The sequence below is a fragment of the Benincasa hispida genome, chromosome 7 (assembly GCF_027475165.1).
Source record: "Benincasa hispida cultivar pf3 chromosome 7, pf3_genome.v1.1, whole genome shotgun sequence".
NCBI classification, from domain to species: Eukaryota; Viridiplantae; Streptophyta; class Magnoliopsida; order Cucurbitales; family Cucurbitaceae; genus Benincasa; species Benincasa hispida.
Window position 1 is genome coordinate 10,144,796 of NC_143484.1, and position 22,902 is coordinate 10,167,697.

The 22,902-nt window shown below is 32.1% G+C and overlaps 1 protein-coding gene and 1 non-coding gene across 2 annotated transcripts; both read left to right on the top strand.

Annotated features, from left to right (window-relative positions):
- Positions 1-2,326: 2,326 nt before the first annotated feature.
- Positions 2,327-2,433, top strand: LOC120082263 (small nucleolar RNA R71). Its single transcript, XR_005483101.1, has one exon. It is a non-coding gene; the product is annotated as a small nucleolar RNA R71 (small nucleolar RNA).
- Positions 2,434-11,422: 8,989 nt separating this feature from the next.
- Positions 11,423-14,356, top strand: LOC120081972 (uncharacterized). Its single transcript, XM_039037158.2, has 3 exons — positions 11,423-12,024; positions 12,784-12,847; positions 13,740-14,356. Exons 1-3 carry the CDS (start codon positions 11,501-11,503, stop codon positions 14,187-14,189), a joined length of 1,038 nt encoding a protein of 345 aa, XP_038893086.1. The 5' UTR covers positions 11,423-11,500; the 3' UTR covers positions 14,190-14,356.
- Positions 14,357-22,902: the final 8,546 nt, after the last annotated feature.

Sequence of the window (22,902 nt, forward strand, 5' to 3'; positions counted from 1 at the left end):
TGATCGCCCACGTGTGTCATGTGGACATCCAACTTCGAGCAATGCGCTCTTTCTCATACTAAACTCATACCTTCTTGGCAGCGGAGTTGCGGTCATTGTATTTATGCGTTGATCCCAGCGACTTACTTTCGTTTTGGCTTGCCCCCACATGTGTCATGCAAACATCCAACTACGGGTAAGTCCCCTTCACAACTTAACTCTTATCAACATGGGTTTTCCCATTGCATTGACAATAGAGTTATTATTCTCAATTTTTTTTTAATAGCAAGGTCAAAAATAAAGACCCCATCCCCAAATTTAAAATGTGGCAATGTCCTCATTGCTAAAAGATTGAAAGAATTAATGTGATGTTCTTAGGAGGTTTGGTAACGGGTCAGTTTGAAAGAAAGCTAGCAAACCCCTAACTTCTAGAAATATTTCATGAGGTGACTTTTCTAAGATTAAGTTGACTCTAGTATATACAAAAAAAATAGAAGCATATGTTTCATCATTGAAATCATAATTTGCGGCGATCTATCTTCTTTGGATTGCGGTGACGGAATAAGATAAGTTTCTTTTTCGTGTAATGCCTCTGCAATCGTTTGCCTCGATCGTTGCAAGAAAAACATCGAAAGGGTCAAATTATTTTAAACAAAACAACATCTTTTACCAAAATTGTTCAACATGATCACTTTTTTTTTTAGAATATAAAGTAAAAAAATAGATATGCGATAATAGAAAAAATTAAGATGCTGAAAGTTCATGAAGTATTGATGTAAAGAAAGGATATTCAAAAGGTTTGCGTCCCTGGTGAGGTTGAGTTATATAGTAACTCAGGGATTGCTTATTCTCGAGTTGGTCTTTTCATATCCGCTGTGGCTTCTCCCTCTTTTATTTTCCCACTTGGATCTTGACTGCCTTAATCCGGAGCTTTTCCCCATGAATGTTCATTACGATCTCCCCCTTACGCACATCAATTTGAGCGCGACCGGTCGAAAGGAATGGTTGTCCCAATATGATGGCCGCATCTTCGTACGCTTTATAATCCAAAATGAGGAAGTCTGCCGGCAAGATGAATTTATCAATCGATTTTGCGACATTTTTCAGCTCTCCTTCAGGATGTATTCGGGATATGTCCATAAGTATGAGAGTTTCTGTTGTGGGTGTGAGTGTATCAATACTCAATCATTTGAAGATTGATAATGGCATTATGTTTATACTCACCCCAAGATCACATAGTGCTTGGCCACTGTAGATCTCTCCAATGAAGCATGGTATCATGAAGATTCCTGGGTCGCCCATTTTTGGTGGGATCATAACATTTTGCGTTGCGGCCACTATTGCTATCTTTTCTTCATCATCTAGTTTTTCTTTCAATACTTGCGGAGCTGGTAGTAGCTGAACTTCTTCTGTCTCGTGTTCTGAAGGCTTGAGGGTGGATGCAACTTCGGGGTTTCATTTTCTTGGGCTTTTCTGAATTATAAGTCAACGGGTCCTCGGATGTCACCGCATTCAAGTTGACCGCAATAGGCTCCTTCTCTACTTCTGCAGTCATGTTGTCGTTTAGCAAGGATAATGCTAAGCATTGTTCCTTCCCGGTCCTCAAGTATTGCGAGGGAGCTCAGTTGAGCTCAACAATGCTCCTTGCGGTCTATTTTTCAGCTCGCCTGCAATTTGTCCTAGTTGAATTCCTAGATTTCGAATGGATGTTGCTTGATTCTGAAGCATTGATTCGTTTTTCTCAATGTACTGCTTCAACAAGCTCTCAAAGGACGAAGATTGCAGTGTTTACAAGCTGCTAGCTTGACTATGCGTTGGACCGTTGTTTTGTGGAAAAAATTCGGGTGGCCCTCCTTTCTGCGCCACTGGTTGGAAGCTTTTTTGTTTATTTTTCCACGCAAAATTTGGGTGGTTTCTCCACCCGAGGTTATATGTATCGAAATAGGGATTATTCTTTATGAAGCATACTGACTGCGGGTTTGTTGGGCGATCCATCGAATGAGCAACTCCGCAAATGACACAACTTGTGGTCGTTTGAGCAATTGCGTTGACCTACCCTTTCTTCACTCTTGTGTTATTAATTACAATTTCGTGTATCAAACTCATCATCGCAATCATTTGATTTTGCAGGGATGCGATGGCCCCATTGTTTGCGTCATTATCTTTTATTCTTAATCTCTGATCGCTTTCCAGCCAATCCTCATAATTTTTGGAAATGCGATCAAGTATACTATTTGCCTCCTCATATATTTTGTCTAGCAGACCATCAGCGACTGCCGCATTGGCAGCGGTTTGCGAAGAGGGATTCAATCCTTGGTAAAAAATCTCCATTTGTTGGCAGTCTGGTAAGCCATTATGTGGACAGTCTCTTACCAGCCGCTTGAACCTCGCCCAAGCATCGCTGAGCGATTCGTCATCTTCTTGTTCAAAATTTGTTATTAATTTCCTTCTCTTAGCATTCTCGGTTGGTAGGAAATACTTATTCATAAACTTTTCGACGACTTGTTCCCACGAGGTTATCTCCCCCGATTCATGAGAATATGCCCATTTTCTTGCTTGATCGCATAAGGAAAATGGGAACAATGTGAATCGAACTTCCTCGATGGAGATATTTGGGAACACAAAAGTGTTGCAAATTTCTATGAAGCTCCGGAGGTGGGCGTGCGGGTCTTCGCCATGCCTCTCTCCAAACTGCCCAACAGCATGGATCATCAGCAACATTATCGGCTTCATTTCAAACCTCGGTCCATCTAACGCTGGCCTCATGATTCCTGGAGAGAAATCGTAGAGGTTGGGCGATGCATAGTCCCGAATGGTTCTAATGCGGTCATTCGCAGAAGGATGGGTTGGTCTTTATATTGTTCGCGTTTGCGGCCTTTTCTTTCAGTTATTCCGCCATTCTTAGTGTTTTGTCTTATTGTTAGCGGTTGTCTCTTAGTCTGCGTTGAAATGTTCTCTCAATCTCCAGGTCATAATTTGCAAGAGATTGAGAGCTACAAAGAAATCAGAAAAAAATCACCGTTAGCACACTAATTTGCCGAAGTCCCTGGCAACGACGCCAAAAACTTGATGCATTATTTCATGATATTGAATTATGGATGAAATGCGATGATAAAAATGCGTTGAGCACTCAATTTTTCTCAGTGGAATCCAAGTGTAAACCCCACTGAGTTTCCTGGTAAGTCCAGGGTCAAACTCAGAGACTTGGGAAAACAATATATGGTGGTAATTTTTCAGGAAAACTTTGCGGTAACCAGTAACTCAAATAGTTGTTGGTTTTGTTTGTTGCGGTAATGAAAATAAACAAATGCAGCGGAGTTCAAAAAGAGTTGATAAAATGGAAGATGCAATGAGTATGCGGTGAACGAGTTTAGAAGGGTTTCGGCTAACATTTCCTAGGATGCTTTCATGCTATGCGATCATGCAACACACATACAATAGTAAACCATCTCTCGATGCGAATGCTACGGCTTTTAATGTTAGAACGCATGCAATATATGCGATAAGTCTATAGGACCTACACATAAGCCTCTATTCTTATTTATGCGATGACAAAATGACACACACAAAAATAAGGCGACCACATAATATCATTCCTATCTCTAGGATGCATGCGATGCAGGTCGGAAAACAGAGCTTATCTCTAAGTCCCTATCTCTTGTTTATGCAGTTCAGATGTTGCTCTCTCGAGTCTAGATTCTAACCTAGCTCTCTCATGTCTTAGGTTCTTTCTTTAGACTCTCTCACGAGTAGCTCTAAAGGGATGTTTGGCACAGCATAACACAAGATAATCGCAAGCAATGAACTTCTTAGGTCATGTTAGCTTAGTTCTTCTCAACCCATTCGACGAGTTTAGCTACTCATGCGTGCGAAGAGAGTGAACAGATGTAGAATAAAAACTTCCATTGTATAAATATAAAGTTGAAGTACAAAATAACAATGCAAGAAGAGAATAAAGAGCCTGGCAGCAATCTCTTGCTTCCCAGACTTTTACACTGTCATTCTACTCTTGTTCAAAAGATAATCTCGCTCTCGCGAGAGTCGGCCCGCTCTCTGTTTTCTATGCCTTCGGGTTCTCTCTCGATTTGCCCTGAGCAATCTTTCGGCATCTCTATTCTTCCTTTGCTCCACCTTAAAAATAAAAGAAAACTATGAACACGACTAAAAATCCTAAATCGGTGAACAGGTGAACTTGTTAACCCCTTTTCTGAAGGATGTCTTTGGTATTTATAAAGCTCCGGAGTGAAGGGTGGCTTCTCTCTTATGATTGCACAGATGGGATGGCTTTAATTCCCCGACTGATGCGTCGAATATTTGTCACCGAAAAGCTGAATGTACTTATTATCGTTAGCGGCTGTCAATTTAATTCAGATTTGACCGTCATCAGCTTTCTGTTCCATCGTGATTAATTATGCCTTTCACCCGATGCGCCCACCAAGTTGCGCCAGCTCTATGCGACAATCCTTCTTGAGCAGATGTTTGCGAACATAAATCACCGCAAAGCCTTGCGGTAATGCTATGCTCGTCCGTTGATCTCTTGTGATCGCTCTTTTTGCCTTGCATCAATGCATATTCTGCATAAAAAATACAAAAATTAACTGTTCCTATGCGATGAATGCATGCGACTGCAATGTTATAAACTTAATGCTTTTTGGATGCAATCTAACATATTTCATTAATGCAGACCCTCACTGTTTAATACTTTAGCGATGTAATAACATGCATTTCTTCTCGTTATCACCTATGCAATGAGTTTGTGTAAGATCAGATCGAGAAATAAGTCACTCTTACTTTATAATGCTATTTACTATTTAAGAGTGACTATTTCACATAGATGATCTAGGTAACTCAATCTTAATCTGGAGCAAACCATTAACTCCTATTTCTTCAGGATTATCCTTAGATTTGCATAGGTGAGGGTTGGCTAAATAGTGCGAGCTCAATAAGCCTCCCATTTCAAGGGCAAGACTAGTTAAATAGCTTGGGACATAGGGTGCAAGATGGAGTTCATGCTATTGATGGAAAATTAGATGTCAATTACTCAACAACTAAAATTTTGTGGACGTAATATGCCTCAATTGAAGAACAAATTATACATATATATTTTATACCTCAATTGTACTATATATTTTATCTTTCAACTCAGTAGGCATACATTTCTAAGATGTATATATAATAGGTACATGATAATGCATAGAGGACCCAATGAAAAAATTATTCCACAAACTTCTTTTCTCCTGCACTCCTAATACGTGTTACATCAAACATAATTGTAGCTCCCCGTTCTCTCTAATTAGTGGTTTTATTTGACCTAACAACTACTATTTCTTTGTAACCAAACTCTAAATCTTCGTCAGCCACTGTATTATGCTCCATCTGGTGTATAAATAAAAAATGCAATCAAATTTAAGAAACAATTAGCATTGTATACATATTAAGCAAACAAAAAATCAAATATAATTGATAAAAATTATAAATTAAAAAAATAATTATCATATTACACAATAAATAACATACCCATAAAATGTTATGTAGGTATCCCCGTGCCTTCACAATTCGATCGTAAATATGTTAGGAAGTTTTTTCCCATGCCAAAATCAAATTTTATAACTTTCATCAATCTCATTGACATATTGATCTCTAATATCCTTGCTACTATGCTTTTTACAATTCCCACATTTCAAACAAGGACAACGAATATAGGAGCTATTTGTATTAGAAAATCCAAATTTTATGAAGTTTTCCACACCCAATTCATAATCTTTGGATAATATACTCTTGTGCATCCATGATTTATCCATAATTGTAAATCTAGTAAGAAAAGATAATAAACAATGATCAACTTCATAAAAAAAACAAGTTGTGGAAAACAAACAAGTTCCCAATACATACAACTTGTCATTTTAGCTCTATAACATTCCAACCTCAAGAAAGTAAGACAAATGAGAGAACTTCAAGGCAAATCGGAGAACAAAGACAAACACATCTAAAAAAATTGAACCAAGGTATAATCGAAGCTCAAAAAATTGAACCCATGGTGTGCACGTGCTCTAATGTGCTAAACATATATTAATTCCAATAACTCAAAATTGAATCCAAGTTTGGCAAAGCATTACTTAGTTCATAAAGCCCTAACAAATTAGACACATTGATATATCTAACTTTGGCAAGCATTTAATCAAAGAAAAGTGGCAAGTTCTTGCAAATTCTCTAAAATTAAAGCCCTAACTTTGGCAAAGAGCAATCCTAACTTTGGCAAGTTCTATAAAATTCAATCTCATTAATGAACAATATGAAACAAGAGTTTATTATGAGATTCAAGAATATACATGAGAGATTAAACCCTAACTTTGAAAGTTCAAGCCTCAAACCAAAAAAATCAAGCTCTAACTTTGAAAGTTCATGCCTCAAACCAAGAAAATCAAGCCCGAACTTTGACACTTCATGCCTCAAACTAAGAAAATCAAGAATTAAACCTAATCTAAAATAGATTAAGCCTAATCTAAACAAGAAAATTAAGATTAAGCCTAATCAAACCAAGAAAATCAAGACTGAAACCCAATCTAAACAAGAAAATCAAGATTAAGCCTTAACTTTGAAAGTTCATGTCTCAAATCTACTTACCTCAATGAAGAATCTCTTCAAGATTGATGGAATAACAAAGATGTATCAAAGGGAAGTGAAAAACCAAAAAGATTTCGAGTGTATTGCACAAAAAATCGACTAAATGCGTTGCAAAGAATAGACTGAAAATCAACTGCTGGAATTTCTTTTAAATCTGTATGACAGCGTTGCGACACTAGTAAAAGAGCGTTGTAACGCTGTTCAAGAGGCGTGCAATTTTTCTGTCAAAACCCGTAGCGTTGCAACATTGCGTGCGCTAACTAAGTATCGTAAGTAAATTACTCCCGGTTGTTCAATCATTTGATAACCAGAGTCATTCTTTGATAAATGCACTATGAGTCAGACTCAAGAGAATTTGATCAATCCTTTTTTTTTTTTTTTGTTAAGTTGGTAAGAATTTTCTTTCTTTATCAGAAAGCATTGTTTGAGACCCCATTCACATTTTTTCTTTTTCTTATCAATGAATCTCTTTACTTGTATGACTTAGTTGTCTCGTATTTCTCGAAAAACTGATTTGATTGATGGGATTTGGTAGGATACTTATGAGATCAATGAGATTGATATTCCAATATTTCTTCTTCGAATGTAGAGATTCTTTAACCAGTCTAGATGTGAGATTTTTGAAGTTTTTGCAACTCAATCATGTATGATGAAATCATCAAAGATTTGACCTTTTCGAACTCTGTGTGTAACTCATTATAGGCTCGAGAAACAAAGAGAAGATATGTACGAACGAGATATACAACAGATGGTTAAGTGACGCCGAAAAAGGTAAAGAGGGGTGAGTTGTCCTTTCATTAAGAATACCTCTAAAGGACTACCCTGCAAGACTTAATATACAAAGCGGTGCCGAGATTCAGTCCACCATCTCTGGTTCTTGGTAATGTCATCTGTCCTTTTACACCTCATACGCCGGCTCCAAGAATTTCTTTTCTAAAGACGGGGAACGCCTTAAAGTAAAGTGCTCCTCCCTAGGTCCACCGTCATTTGAGGCGCACGCGTTTTTCATTTTTCCGTCAAAATACGTAGCGTTGCAACGCTATCCTGTATATTCTACAATTCTTAACGTTTTTAAAATGTCAAGATACTATATTTTCTAGGAAAAATACACAACCCCCCTCCCCCCCCTCGAATATCAATCTTTTATCAGCATCTATCGTTGATAGATTTCTATTAGATTCTCTCATTGATAGATACTGATAAAGTTCTATCAGTCTCTATCAATCTCGATCAAAGAATATTTAAATTTTGTTATTTTATGTAAATAGTTTTCCTTATTTTCTATTTTTGAAAATCCCCAGGTTAAATTAATTTTATCAAATAAAAATTAAATTTATTTAGGATCTCAAAGAAAATTAAAGTAACTTAAAAGCTTTGAATTAATTAAAATTAAGAAAATTAAAAGTAACTTAAAAGGTTTAAATTCTAAATGTCATTTTTCAAATGTATTACCTTTGAAGTCATGTCATTCCCACATACATTTATATATTCTAATATGAAATGTCTTATTTCATACTATTTTCATGTACTTTTTGTTCGAGTGGAACATAATGTTAGTGTTAATTTCTTTTCCATTAAAGCAATAATATAGTAAAAAATTCACTCTTCGTAGACAATCTTTACCACCAATGATGTGATCTCACCAAATTTAAATACTTAAATTAAGTAATTTGTCATCTCATCCACATTCGGTAATTATTTTATTTTTATTATTTTTTTTAAATTCAACTTATTTTCTCTCCATATTTCTTATCATGAACTATATCTTTCTTAAATATAATGGTTGAATTCAAAATCCAAATTCCAAAATAAAAATAAGATTTCAAAGAAAGAAATTTAAAGGTGGAAGTAGTGTTTATAGGCTTAATTTTTAAAAATAAAAATTCAAAAACTAAATCGTTATCAAGTGAGATTTTAACAATTCAATCAGCATTTTGTTCATTTAAAGTTAATTCAAAAAACATTTAGAATCATTTGAAAAAATAAAAAATTAAAGTGTATTTTTTGAAATCTAACATCAATTATAGATATGCATAACCAAAGTAAAGTACATTTTATCCAAATATAATACATTGTTATTGAATTGCACAGTAAGTCAGTAACATAATTCATATTTGATGTAGCCAATTATATAATAAAGTTTAACCCATATATTTGCTTGTTATTTATTTTATTTTCAATTTATCCTCTTTTTTTTGTAATTTCAACTTTTTCTCTATGTGCTATTTTTTTTTTTTTCAAATTTGTGCATCAAATAGAAATTAAAATAAAATGTTATAGATCAAAAGTATATTTGAACTAAATTTAAGGCTTAAAAAATATCCTCTTCCAATTTCATGATGCTAAATATAATTTATTGAGTATTTGACTCTTAATGGCTCTCCTTTTCATTTTGGAGACTAATCACAACCAACAAACTTAAGTTTTAAAGATCCTCTAATTCTAAAATGATACTTTTGTTAGGTGAAAGTACTTTTTGTTATCTAGTTTACTCTTTCTAAACTGTTTTAATTATAAACAGTTAAACAAATTAAAGTGATTAGCTATAAATTATAATCTCATGTACTTCTAAATGCTTACCTTTAAAGTCATGTCTTTGAAACATGGATTTATTTCTTATAATGTGAACAACCTTATTTTTTTTATTATTTATTGCATATTTGATTTGATTTTTTTTTAAAGGGAAAAAATTCGTCGTGTTCATTTATTTATTGGTTTAAATCCTATTTTGGTTCTAATTTGGTCTCTACACTTTCAGAAGTGTTTATTCTAGTCCCTAGATTTTAAAAAAATGTCTACTTTAGTCCCTACCATTAAGATTCTGTTAACTCTTAAACATAATGGTGAGATGACTTATATTTTGAATAATTAGGCTACCAAATAAGTTACCCATGCTAGAAAATCTAGGGTTTCAATTTTCAATTAGGTGGTAAAGTAATTTTGTCGAAAGTCATTTTGCGTCCAAAATTTGATTGTTCACCATTTTTGTACGTTGGTTGTTGATAATTTACTTCACCCTCATCTTGCTCAACCCATGTAAATGCAATTTCATCCTTAAACAGATTTCATCTTTAAAAAGTTAACATAATCTTAATAATAGGGATCAAAATAAATATTTTTTAAAACTTCAGGGACTAAAATGAGCGTTTTTTAAAGTCCAAGAACCAAAATAGAATAAGGTTTAAAAGTTATGATCAAAATATTATTTAAACCTTATTTATTTTTCCTTTAAATCATTAATGTAATAAATATGAGGACAATTGTTTTAAATAATAAAATTGTTGAAAATATTTTTAAGTATAGTAAAATGTCACTATCAATCAACGATAAAGTATGATAGACGTTTATCAGTGAGCGATAGACCGCAATCTAAATAGTGACATTTTATTATATTCGTAAATAATTTAATTTATTTTTCTTTATTCGAAAAAAACACTCAACATTATTTTCACACACCTTTTGTCAGATTTTATGAGGAAGAAATTTTAATAACTATTTTTTTTTTATTCCCAATAAACATCTATCCCTAAGATTCTCGTCATCTTTGGTTTTATTAAAATATTTTGTTAGTGGACTACATACTTTATATGTAATAATAATATTTTTCATGCATGTTTGTCGAACACAAGTTATATGGTAATTATTTTTGTCTAAACCATATAATTATTTATTTATTACTTTTTTTTTTTTGTGCTACATGCTTTGCTTTCAAATTTGGAAATCTAATAAATTAAAAATTAAGATCAAAATGACAATATTGATTTTTTTATGAAAAATTATTTTAAATGACCAAATTACTGTAAATATCTATAAGTAATAGTAAAATATCACAATCTATCTGCGATAGCTCATTTCTATGTCTATCATCACATAGATAGATAAAATTAGTAGTCTATTGCGGTGTATCATACGTAAATTGTGGTATTTTATCATTACTTATAAATATTATGGTTCAGTTTCCTATATTTAAAAATAGTAATTTTTTTATCGAGATAGTAAATATTACTTATTTTGACAATTTTGTTTAATTTTCTTCCAACCTCTCTAGTAGGAGTGTTAAAAAAAACACGATGACTCGAAAAAATCGATCAACCCAACCCAACCCGTTCGGTTTGGGTTGGGTTATGAATTCTTTTGTATTGGGTTGGGTTCAGATAAATGAAAATTTTATGGGTTGAGTTGGTTCATAGGTCACCTAAAATAACCTAAAATAACCCAAACCATCTTGAATCAACCTGAACTTATTATTAACTTTAGATTGTAATTTTTTTGCTTATGTACAATTAGATATACATATATTTATTTTAGTTTTTTTTAATTTTATCAGTTTTTTGGATAATTTATTCTTCCAAAACTCCTAAAAAGTTTTTTTTTTTTTTTTCACTTTGAAAAAATATTATACATTGTATAAATTGAAATTGAGTTGTTAATCTTAATTCATATATGAAAATGGTTAAATCGAGTTTTTACATATTAACATTCTACTTCCTTTTATAAAAAATAAAAAAATAAATAAACGACCCAAATAACCCAAACCAATCCAATCCAAATATTTCATGGTTGGATTGGGTTGAGTTCATTTTTAAATGAGGGTTATTTGGGTTGAAAAAATTTACAACCCGAACAATTGGGTTGGGCCTAAAAAATTCTTCAACCCAACTCAATCCAATCCAATTCACGAACACCCCTACTCTCTAGTGACTCCTTTTATTTTTGAAAAAGCATGAAATTGTTGCAATTCTTAATCTTTTTTTTTTAAAGAAAACTTAATTTCAAAGACAAAAATAATTAACTTTTCTATTGATTTGGCCTATTTAAACCTTCAAAATCTCTGTCTTTCCCATCGTGAGATATATTTGAATAGAATAACTTTGAGTTGTCTTGTGTATACTCATCAATGGCTCCTCTTTTGCTTCTTCAAGGTGAGGATCTACAAAAGCTCGCAAGAGTAATCCGAAACAAAGAGATCGATATAGTGAGCAATCTCCCTTTCCAATCCGAACAAGAACAAGCAAAATATATGAGGGAGGTGGGAGATAATTACCACGCAACCATAAAACTTTTGGACGATGCAGATGCCATCAAGCAAACGTTCAAAGACGACGAAACTAAATCTTCGATTGCTCATGAACTGTATTCTTATGTGGAAAAAGCTGTTAACATCTCGCTCCAAGCAGTGAAGAACTATGCACTTCGAACAAACTATCTGTCAAAGATTGGTGCGCACTCTGAAGACATTTTCGAAGCATTAAAAACCTTAGACCCAAACAATGTGACCAATGTAGCTCGTTTGGCCAAGGAGGCTAATCAATATAATGAGAGTATGCAACAGATCATGTTAAACCATCAGAGTCCTGCTTCACGCAATTTCTCCAAATGGCTAAAGGACAGTGGAACTAAGTTTGAAGACCTTGTCACAAGGTAAACTTACTCAACCATACTTTCTGTCTATTCATACATTTTCTTACTATAATGCTAATTAATTAGGTACGATTCAAGTGGAAATAGACTTAGTTTTTAAAAATAAAAAACCAAATAGTTATCAAACAGAAACTTTTTTATTCAATTTATTTTTAAAAAGTTTAATTAATTGCATGTAAACAGTAATATTTTTAGTAGGGAAAAAACAGTAAACTTTATCATTTGAAAATTGTTAGATGTTTTAAGTTTCATTCTTTATTTATATATTTAGTGTAGTGTTGTTTTCAAATATAGAAAAATAAACTAAAATATTTAAAAAATTTAGTAAAATTTTAGAACTATCAATAATAGACGCGATAGACAGTGACTTAACTTCTATCAATGTCTATCAGCGTCTATCATTAATAGTTCTAAAAATTTTGTAATATCTTGTAAATATTTTCAACCATTTTACTATTTGAAAATTTTTTCCTTTAGTGGATAGTTTTTTTTTTTTAATTCTTTTAATTATAAGTTATAACAAATATAAGATAGGGTATGATGATTTAGATCTTTGAATTTCTGATATTGAATGCTCACATTAGTTAGTGGATAGTTGGATAATGTTGTAAATATTTTAATTTATTTAAATTTTGTAAATATTTTAATTTATTTTTCTATATTTAAAAATAACCATTTAATATAATTAAAAAAAGCTAATCTTTTTAGAGTGCTCATCTCAACAAAGTCTCCTAACATTTCCAATGTGGACACATCTAGGTACCAAAACAAACGTGGTTTTACGGGACTATTCAAGAATTTGGAAAATGAAGAAAAGCTTCTGGTAATTAAATTTCTTGTAATAATTAGGGTTGTTTTTAAATAAAGAAAAATAATTCAATTTATTTATAAATATAGCAAAATTTTTACTAACTATTAGTGATAGACCACGATATATCGTGAATGACAATAGATGTCTATCACAGTTTATCACTGATAGACCGTGACGTTTTGCTATACTTAAAAATATTTCAATAGTTTTACCATTTAAAATAATCACACTATAACTGAGAGCATTTAGATTCAATTTGTTGTCATTAGAGGTTGTAAGGTAATTTGCTCTTATTTCCCTTTTCTCTAATCTTACTTCTGTTTTCAATTCTTAAGAAATCTCCTTACGAAAACAATCCTTCCTAAAAATCGAATGCAAAATATTCAAAGCATAAATAAAAATGTTTGTCGGTTTGTTTATTAAATTTTAATTAATAAACAATTCATGTTACAAAAAATTTAGATTAAAAATACTATAATGCTTATTCCATTATAGTATTTAATTTTGACTTATGTATTTTCAATAAGATTTAAAACTAGCCTGTACCATTGAGTTAGGTTAACGTCAAGTTGAGTCCACAGGTGTGCATATATATAAATATATATATATATAATTTGGTATTTTTCTTTGCCAAGTCCACTAGATGCTAACCCTAATTTAATGGTTGGAACCAAAAGAATATAGTGACGAAAATTGGACATTTAATGATATTTTAATAAAAAATTGAAAACAAATTACTAATTTAGTACCTTTCATATTTTATAAAAATATTTTATGAAGTAAAACATTAATTTTTGTAATTTAAATGTATTGAGTAGAATTAAAGAAAAAAAGGGTACTAAAAATAATGTAGGCAATAATATCCAATTCCTATATGTTATCTTTACATGGGATTTGGACGTAGGTGTATAACGACATAATTGTAGCTTCTGGGCGAGGAAGTGTGATAGCGGACACAATATCAATTGTGTCTGGTGTAGCAGGCATTTTGTTTCTCATCCTTGCAACAGGAATAATGGTATGGGACATCTTTACCGCTGAACATGTTCTACAGACAGCAACAAAAGATGTAATGGTGACTGTTGCGACAGTGGGTGGGGCAATGGTCGGACAAGTTGTGGGAGCTGCTTTGCCAACTTTAGCTGGCGTTGAAGCTTCTTCTCTATTTTTGATGGCTACTGCAATTATAGGCAGCATTGTGGGAGCCTTTGTGGTAGGTGCCTTTGTTGGTTGGTTGGTTGATCATATCTTTAGCTCTGGAGGCCATTATCCTCCCAGCACTGATAGCCAGACTTGCTATGTCGCCCCATTGCCTGATGGTGAGTCGATTGCACGTCAAATATATAATCAGTAGAACTCTATGCTTATTGCATGAGTCTCTAATGACATAAGTTGACAACAATACTACTTGTAAGTTTATATGAATAATTATGATGGATAAATAACCTTGTTGGTTCTATGGAAGGAACATATAAGTATATTAATATATAAATAATTATGATCTTTTATCCTTGTTTAAAACTTGTCTCATGCCTCACTCTAAGTTACCATACTAAATCTACAACGTTGCATCTTGGAAATAGATTCCAACTAAACGATAGAACCCTTTGTCAATCTCTAAGAACATTTTTCAAATAAGTGGCTAGCAAAAACTTTCGTTATAAACTTTAACAAACTCATGTTCTTTAAGATTAGCATAACCTTCCAACTCAAGCGTGCAGTCGCCGAAGAAAGGAATGAAATCAATGAAATAAGCTTAGAAAGCGGAGATCTAGAGAGAACTTGGAGAAAGAAGAAAGAAAAGAATTGTATGTCTCTTCCAAAAGCTAAGAGCATTATTTAAATAAAAATAATTGAAGAATTAAAAGTAGGAACCGTTCTAGAATTAATTGAGATTAATCCTTTGAATTAATCACAACCAATTAATTCTTGGAATTAATTTCAAATGGTAATAAAAAAATTTCTCATTTTCTTTTCTTTTGCTATGTTAGTTATTCCAAACAATCCCTTCATGAATAACTAGCATAGCAAACAAAACAACCTATTTTCTAAGCAAAGTTAGGAGACCAAACTTAAACATCAATATCTTAATGATTCAAATTGATACATAATGAAATGAAGCAAAAAATTTGTTAGAGAGAGTGAATTACCTCTTGAACTTTCAATAACTATGGTCGAGACCCCCACAACACATTTACTCCTTAAATTACTATTGATTCCTTAATAAAAGTGTGATATTTGAGGCCATGCACATAGAACCGCAGGTCAACGTGAAAGCTCTAGAAAATTATCCTTAAACTTTTTCGTAGAAGGCGATCAGACCTTTACAATCACGTTAATTTTTAAAGGTTTTAGTTCTGTCCATCAAGTCCATACTAGGACCACCCAAATGAAGGGTTATGGACCATCAAGTCTAAGACTACCTAGATAAAGGGTTATGGACCATAAAGTCTATCGCAATAGACAACCCAGATAAAGGGTTATGAATCACTAAAATGGTTTAAGCCTCATACTTGTTGAAAATTCTAGAATTACTCTCCTTGTTAGGCCTTTAGAGGGTGTTTGATGGCAATAAAATCAGAGATGAGTTGAGTTAAATTGGTAATTATTATATAGAGAGTTAAATTATCTAGAGAGTTACATTGTCTGTGTTTAGTGTGCAGAGTTGAGTTGAGTTGATAATTATTGTTTGTGTTTGGATGTAGAGTTGAGTTGAGTTGGGGTATCTGGTGTTGGTTTTGTAAATAAAATTGATTTTGTCTTTTTCTTTTTCTTTCTTTTTCTTTTTTTTTTCTATTGTTGATTTTAATTTTCAACTAGGCATATTTTTCAAACTTTTCTAAGATAAAAATAAAAAAACTTCCAATTCTTTTTTATTCTCAAAACATAACAAATTCTCTCCAATGTATTCATATACATAATACAAAATTTTAAATTCAAATTTTTAAAACACTAATAGAAGTGATTATTCCATTAAAAAACCCAACTATTCATTAATTACCATAAAAATTAAAAAGAATTGAAAGGACTAGTGCCATCAAATAAAATTATTGACATTGTTTTAGATAGAAAGGATGACACTTAAATGTTAATCTTAGAAAAACCAAATTCTTACAATTTAAATCATAAAATCAACAATTAAATAGTCTTTTTTGACCAATTTGTGGAATATGGATTTAACTTTTTCTAAATTCGGTGAAATAATTTTAGAAATATCGATGTCTATTTTTTCTACTATTATATTGCATCAATGTACAAACTATCCTTTTTTAAAAAAAAACTTGAGCCATAATTTTAAATTCCACTATTTCATTAGAATTATGTAATATTTGAAAACATCGAGGGATAGGTTGTTTAAAACATATCCTTGAACTTTTGTTTAGTGAAATAACAATAAGACGTCATATGTAATATTTTTTAGATTTGAGAGAAAATGAAATAAAAGAAGAATAATTAGATATAAAAGAACAATCATAGAAAGAAAATTAAAAAAGAGAAAGGAGGAGTTGAGAAAGAAAAGAGAAAATAAAACCCATACGAGCCAAACAGAGAAAGAAGAGAGAAAATGAGAAAGACCAACCAGACGGCGAGAAAAGAGAGAAGATGAGAGAAGGGGAGTAAATGTGAAGAGAGCATGAGAGGGAGAGAAACGACAAAGTAATTGAGGGAGTTGAGAGAGTAATGAAAACGCGTTGGAAAACGAGTGAGAGTAAAAGTGCTAAAATGATGGGTAATTAAACTCACCGTTTTATTTTTATTAGTGGTTGTCGAAGTTGAGCACACGAAGGTGGTAGGCAGAGTATGTCGCTGAAGATGCTTGTGCAAATGCGGAAGTCAGAGTTTTTTTTTTTTTTTTTTTTTTTTTTTTTTTTTTTTTTTTTTTTTTTTTTTTTTTTTTTTTACTAAGGTAATTGTTGGAATTGCTTGTCGGAGTGTCGTCGGAGGTGGTTGCTAGAGCTCAAAGTTGGTCGTTGGATTTGGCCACCCGAAGGTGGTCATCAGAGTATGTCGCCAGAGTGTGGTAGCGATAATCGCCAACAGAGACCATTGGGTGGAACCATTAAAAACATTGGAGGGAGCGAGAATTTGGGAGAGCTTGGGTGAGTTAGTAAAATAACCAACTCAACCCTACCAACATTTAAAGTTGGTTGTCAAACCTTGAGTTGGTAAAACCCAACTCTCCTTGGTTGTCAAACACCCCCTTACTGAAAGACTCTGCTAAATTTCGATCAGATATTACATACTCCAATGAGATAATCCTTCTTTCTGTAATTGTTTCACAACTCCATGTTTGAGCAGTATATGCCTCCTCTTGCCATCATACACACTATTCTTGGCAATTCCTATAGCAACATATGAATAATAATATAAAAATATTGATATTGATGCCCCAATAATGGTACATCTCCCAGTAGGCTTCTAAGCCACTCATACTCATGTCCTATTAATTCTTGAGCAATAAATTCACACTTCCATGAAATAGCTCCTTTACCCAATAAGAACACATCCACTAATAAAGCTTACTTCGTCATTCTAAGTTACCGAGTTTGTATACATTACTATTCTATTATGACAGAAAATATTAAAATGCAAAAAATAATTTAATGTATCATTAAGATACCTTAATAAACGATGAAGAGAAATCAAATGATCTTTATTAGGATTATGTGTATATCTACTCAATATTCTTACAACATATGCAAAAATAGGTCTAATTTAGTTCATAAAAGCATAATACGTTCTATAATCTTTGCATATTCAGATCTAGAAATACTATCTTCCCTATTTTTCTCAAGATTCATGCTAGCATGATAAGGAATTTTTATAGAAGTATCATCAAAACAATCAAATTTGATTGTCATAAAGAAAGAACCATTTTTAGTTTTTCTTTTCTTCATACCAAGTATCACATTACCCTCATCTAAATCGTTCATTTCAAATTGTGAGGACATAAATAACTTAGTATTGTTATTTATATCTATGCTTGTATCAAAGATCAATAAATCTTTATCATACAAACAGATAATCACACAAGCAACTTAAATAAATTAGAGTAAACACATGTATCAAATGATATTAACAAATATTCACATAATTAGCTCAAACAATTTGAGTAAATGACTTCTTTATATCCATGTAATATATTATACAAATGCTATCAAGACATTATACTAACTATTTCAAATATTTTAGTCACATGAGAATATGCATCAAAATATTTGATGATCCATTTAAATATAACTTGTTTGTTTTCTTTCAAAAATAGAAGATCCATGTTTAATTCATAATATCTCTTTATAAGTTGTTAAATCACATAACAATCATAAATAATCAATCTTATTTTCACTTTTCAAGATCTTAGATATTCTCAATAGATAGAGACTTTTATCTAACCAGTATGAGACTTTGGTCGTATTTCCATCAATCCTCCCCTCGATCAAAGGACCAACTGATCCTCCCCTAAAGCAGCCATCCATCCATCTCACTCTTATCTAGGCTAACTCCTTTTCACCAGAGCATACTACCTATTTGATAGAGTGTGGATCATATCATAACTACTTTCGAGGTTCTACTACATCTTTGTTCGACATCTAAGAATTATATCAACATGATAAACTAAGGACACGACTCTAATACTATTTATTAAGATGACATCTCTCCAAATAGTTTCACAATAGTATGATATTGTATCTACTTTGGACATAAGTCCTCATGGCCTTGCTTTTTGGCTTGATTGAAAAAGCCTCATATGAACGAAGATAGTTATACATCCATGAAAAGTCCTTATAAAATATCGACATATTTTATAGTTTAGACACTATCTCAAATTACCATCAATTCTACAAGCTTCCACATAAAAATGATGAAATTTACGTATTTTTATACTACAAACAAACTAGATGATAGTAAAAAATAATGTTATAGGGGCAAACTCAACTTAAATGTCATAATAATACATTTCAACTTCATGAAATTTAATGGCGAAACATGACAACTGCATAAATTGTGTCAAATATAACACACAAGAAATATCATTTCCATTCATGCTAACATGTTAATAGACATGCTCAAGTAGATCACGATAGCAACCCATCTAAGGCTTGAAAAACAATACAACAATATTATTCTTTTCTTGTCACATGTGCCATGAGATAATTTCATAGTCATGAAATATACAAATATACACTTATTATATATATATATATAGAGAGAGAGAGAGAGAGATAAATAGATAGATAGAAAGATAGATAGATTAAATATCATGCTCAAGTGTAGCAATAGGATAAAATTGCTAAATTTTCATGCAATCGATAAAGATTTGAAATATCTTTGATGATCAACAATGCAACAAAACCACATATTAAAAAAAAGCTCTATCACAAGCACATATAGCAATCAACATAAATTAGTCCCACTATTATGCTCTTCACAAAGTGGAAGCTCAATATGCTGAGTTGTCTCTTTGTCTCTCAAATCATGCCTTCAATTGGATGATTTAGTCAAAATATCATTTCGAAAATAAATGCAAAAATATATGTGAGTCATTAATTTATTTTACCCAATATCTTCTTTTTTATTTTCTTTCTCAATTTGCATTGCAAATTATTCCAAATTTCATACTTTTCGCAATCTCAAGAATAAAAATATGACTCTCAAAATTTCTTTCTATCAACAAAAATGAAGGTATCATGATTAAAATTAAAATAAAATGTTTCACCAAGAAAGTTGGAAAGATGAAACCAAATGCTTGATAAGAAAGAAGTGAATTTCTAGCAATCTCAACGAACTCGATGATATCAGAGAAAGTGAAGAAATCCAATATAACTATTAGGATTTATATTAAAGTCTCAACCGATTAACTTCTTTGATCTCAATATTGCATTAAAGGCTCATAGATTCAATCACCACATAGAGGATATAAGTATAAAATAAACAAAACTAGAGCTAATTCTTCCTATAAGAAAACTAGCCAACCAACTAATTCTCCCAATGAAATTGGTCTTTCAGCACTTTCAAATCAGTAGCAACATCGATCAAAGGGGAAAAAAATATATCACATCCTCCTTAACCATTCTTCAAATCTAGCCTTTCTCTATTGTGGAAAATAATCACAATACGGGAATTCACAAATTTCAATACATAGTCCATTGCATTGTCACCATTTATCACCTACAATTAAGCATCATGCATTTATTATTGTGTCCACTTGGTACCTTCCTTATACATTATCTAAGAAGGCCAAATGGATCTTCTTAATTATTGTTTTTTTTTTTTTTATTAATTTTCTTTCCTGGTAGAAAAAGCCTAGTGTCCAAAGCTAGAATGATTTAGCATGTTCGATATTGATACAATAACGAAAAAGTTTGATCTTTTCTATTTATTCTATTCAAGTTAAATCGCTTTATCTAGATGATATGAACATCGTCCTTTATTTATCTACATTCGCCACTCTTAATATCAACATTATTAAAAAAAATCTTTAATTTTTCCCGTATAAGTTACTCGTTATTTCTTACTTACATTTACAAAAGCTAGTGAAGTAGCCATCAACTAGTTCCTATACCTTGAAAATTAGTGAATTTCTCATAGGCAAAATCCTAACAGATCAATAAATTTAAAAAGAATGGAATTGAGCACCACATAGATAGTCCTAATAAGGGGAAAAAGTTAGATGATGGAAGAAAGAGAGATAGTGAGTGACAACATAAGCAAATTCCAACGTGTAACCAAAATGCATCATTACCAAAATCCAAACGTGTTAATTGATTACTCACAGAAGCAAATTCATCTCAAGAAGAGTGTTAAGGAGAACATGTTGAAATTAACTTTATAAGTCTATTATAATTACTTTGTAAAGCCCTATAAATATACATCATACCTTGAGAAAAATAGAAAGTTCTTCTTGTCACTTATCTGTAATCTCCAAGATCTTTTCAAGACTAAATAATAAATCAGCTCCTCCGTGGATATAGGTCTTGTTGTTGCCGAACCACGTTAAAAGATTAGTGTTGTTCTTCTTCTTTCCTTCCCTTTGTACTTTTTGCTTACTAAATTCTCATCTCCTTCTCAATCTTCTTCTTCAAATTGAAACAGACAACATTTTCCTTCTTTTTTCTCCTCTCTCGAGCTATCTGACTTGAAAGAAAGCAAAATAAAAGATAGTCGTTCAAAGCAATCTGATTGCGTGAGTGCATAGGTCTAATCCCAACCATTATCGTATAAAGCCAGATTAAGCCTTCACATGGATTATGCTTTCAGCGCATGGTTTTCGGAGAAAGGTTTTTACTTCAGCTGTTTTGAGCTGAATAGCTTGCAAGTTTGGGCCTTGGTGTAACTTTGACAAGCCCATCAAAGACTTCAGCACAGTCCGACAAAGAGTCTCATTGATCTACATCATCTCTAAAGCCCAAAGTTCTCGGCAATTTCTTTCGCAATATTGCATAGACTTCCTAAACCTTCGTCATCTGGGCTACTTCTGCTGAAATTTTAAGAGCTTTGCAAGAAGAACATTTTTGGATTTGATCGACATTGGGTAGAAAGGAATTTTGCTTCTCAATTGTTATTATCAAATGTCGATCATTGTTATGTCGTGGATAAACCACTGCTTTGAAAGCAAAATTCTTCCCGACCTTGGCACTAAATTTTCTATGCCAGTTGCTCCCAAGGTTAACACAACCTCCCAAATCAAGCATGCATTCACTGAAGAAAGGAATGGAATGAAAAATATAAGATCTAGAGAGAAAACTCGGAGGAAGAAGAAAGTAAAGACTTTCATGTCTGTCCCAAAAGCTAAGAGCACTATTTAACGAAAAATAATAGAAGAACTAAAAGTAGAAACCGCTCTAGAATTAGTTGAGATTATTTATTGGAATTAATCACAAACAATTAATTCTTGGAATTAATTTCAAACGATAAAAAAACCTTCTTTGGGTTTCTTTTCTTTTGCTATGTTAGTTATTTTCAACAAGGTAATGATGTCTACAAAGATTCAGTTACTTCGTAACATTTAGTTAGAAAGTTGTTTACATCTCTAATCTATGTTAGGTTAATTATCAACTCTAGTTATTTCTTCTTCTCTGTATAAATGCTACTGATATGTTATTTTATAAAGTTGAGAGGAATTTAAATTTTTTTGAGGCTCTTTATGGTATCAAAGCCAAAGACTCTCGTCTTCGATTTTGATCTCTTCTCACTAAATCGATAATGACCATGGTTGATCAGCAACCTTCTCAGAATTCCTCCATGTTTCTACTCACAACTATCTGCAACCTTGTATCTTTTCGTCTTTATACAACCAATTACGTCCTCTGGAAGTACCAGATTTCACAAATCTTTAACATTGTAGGCAATGTTTGGTTTGAGTCTTGATTACGAAATTAAAATTGCTTGAAAGTAAATGTTGCAAAGTGTAAATTGTAGGCAATGCGATCGTTAAAAAAGATAAATTAACAATGTTTAAAGAGATCTAACGTGGGTAGTTTCGGAAAGTCTTCCCTAATTAGTTACTTGATCATTGAACTCATACCATTCGATTTTTACTTAATGTCTAAACTTAGTCAAATTGATTAGTAATGCTAACCAATCGTCTTAATTAACTAATTAGTCAATGTCAGTAGATGAACTCATGTTAATCAATTGAACTAATTGCATCAAAGTCTAGAGTTATGTTAAGATGAACATCTAATTGGTAATGCCTAATTAGATGCCTAATATGGTTTTTCCCTTGGCTGATTAATCAATGTTTATTGAATGGATGCCTAAAAATTCACAAGCAAACCTAAACATTTGCTACTTCATGATTCATTAACTTAATAATTACAGATTAAGGCCATGTCTACTTTCCAATAAATGTAAACTATCAATCATAATATGTAAAGTGGGACCGATTTGAACATGTTTCCAGAAAATTAGTTAACAATATTCAGTGAATTATGAATAATAAAAAAAAATTATGACGATTGAAGTCATTTTGATTATAGATTAGTAGCACATGATCTAAGTGTAAATCTCTAACTAAAGATCATGCAATCGTGACTTGTTTGTGAAATATTCTTAAGATAAGATGA

What these genes read in the sequence shown, in the direction of transcription:
- LOC120081972 (XM_039037158.2), top strand. Translation starts at nt 11,501, where the DNA reads ATGGCTCCTCTTTTGCTTCTTCAAGGTGAGGATCTACAAAAGCTCGCA. An exon ending in TTTGAAGACCTTGTCACAAG is followed by an intron (nt 12,025 to 12,783) that starts GTAAACTTACTC and finishes GGACACATCTAG; the next exon opens with GTACCAAAACAAACGTGGTT. An exon ending in AAAATGAAGAAAAGCTTCTG is followed by an intron (nt 12,848 to 13,739) that starts GTAATTAAATTT and finishes ATTTGGACGTAG; the next exon opens with GTGTATAACGACATAATTGT.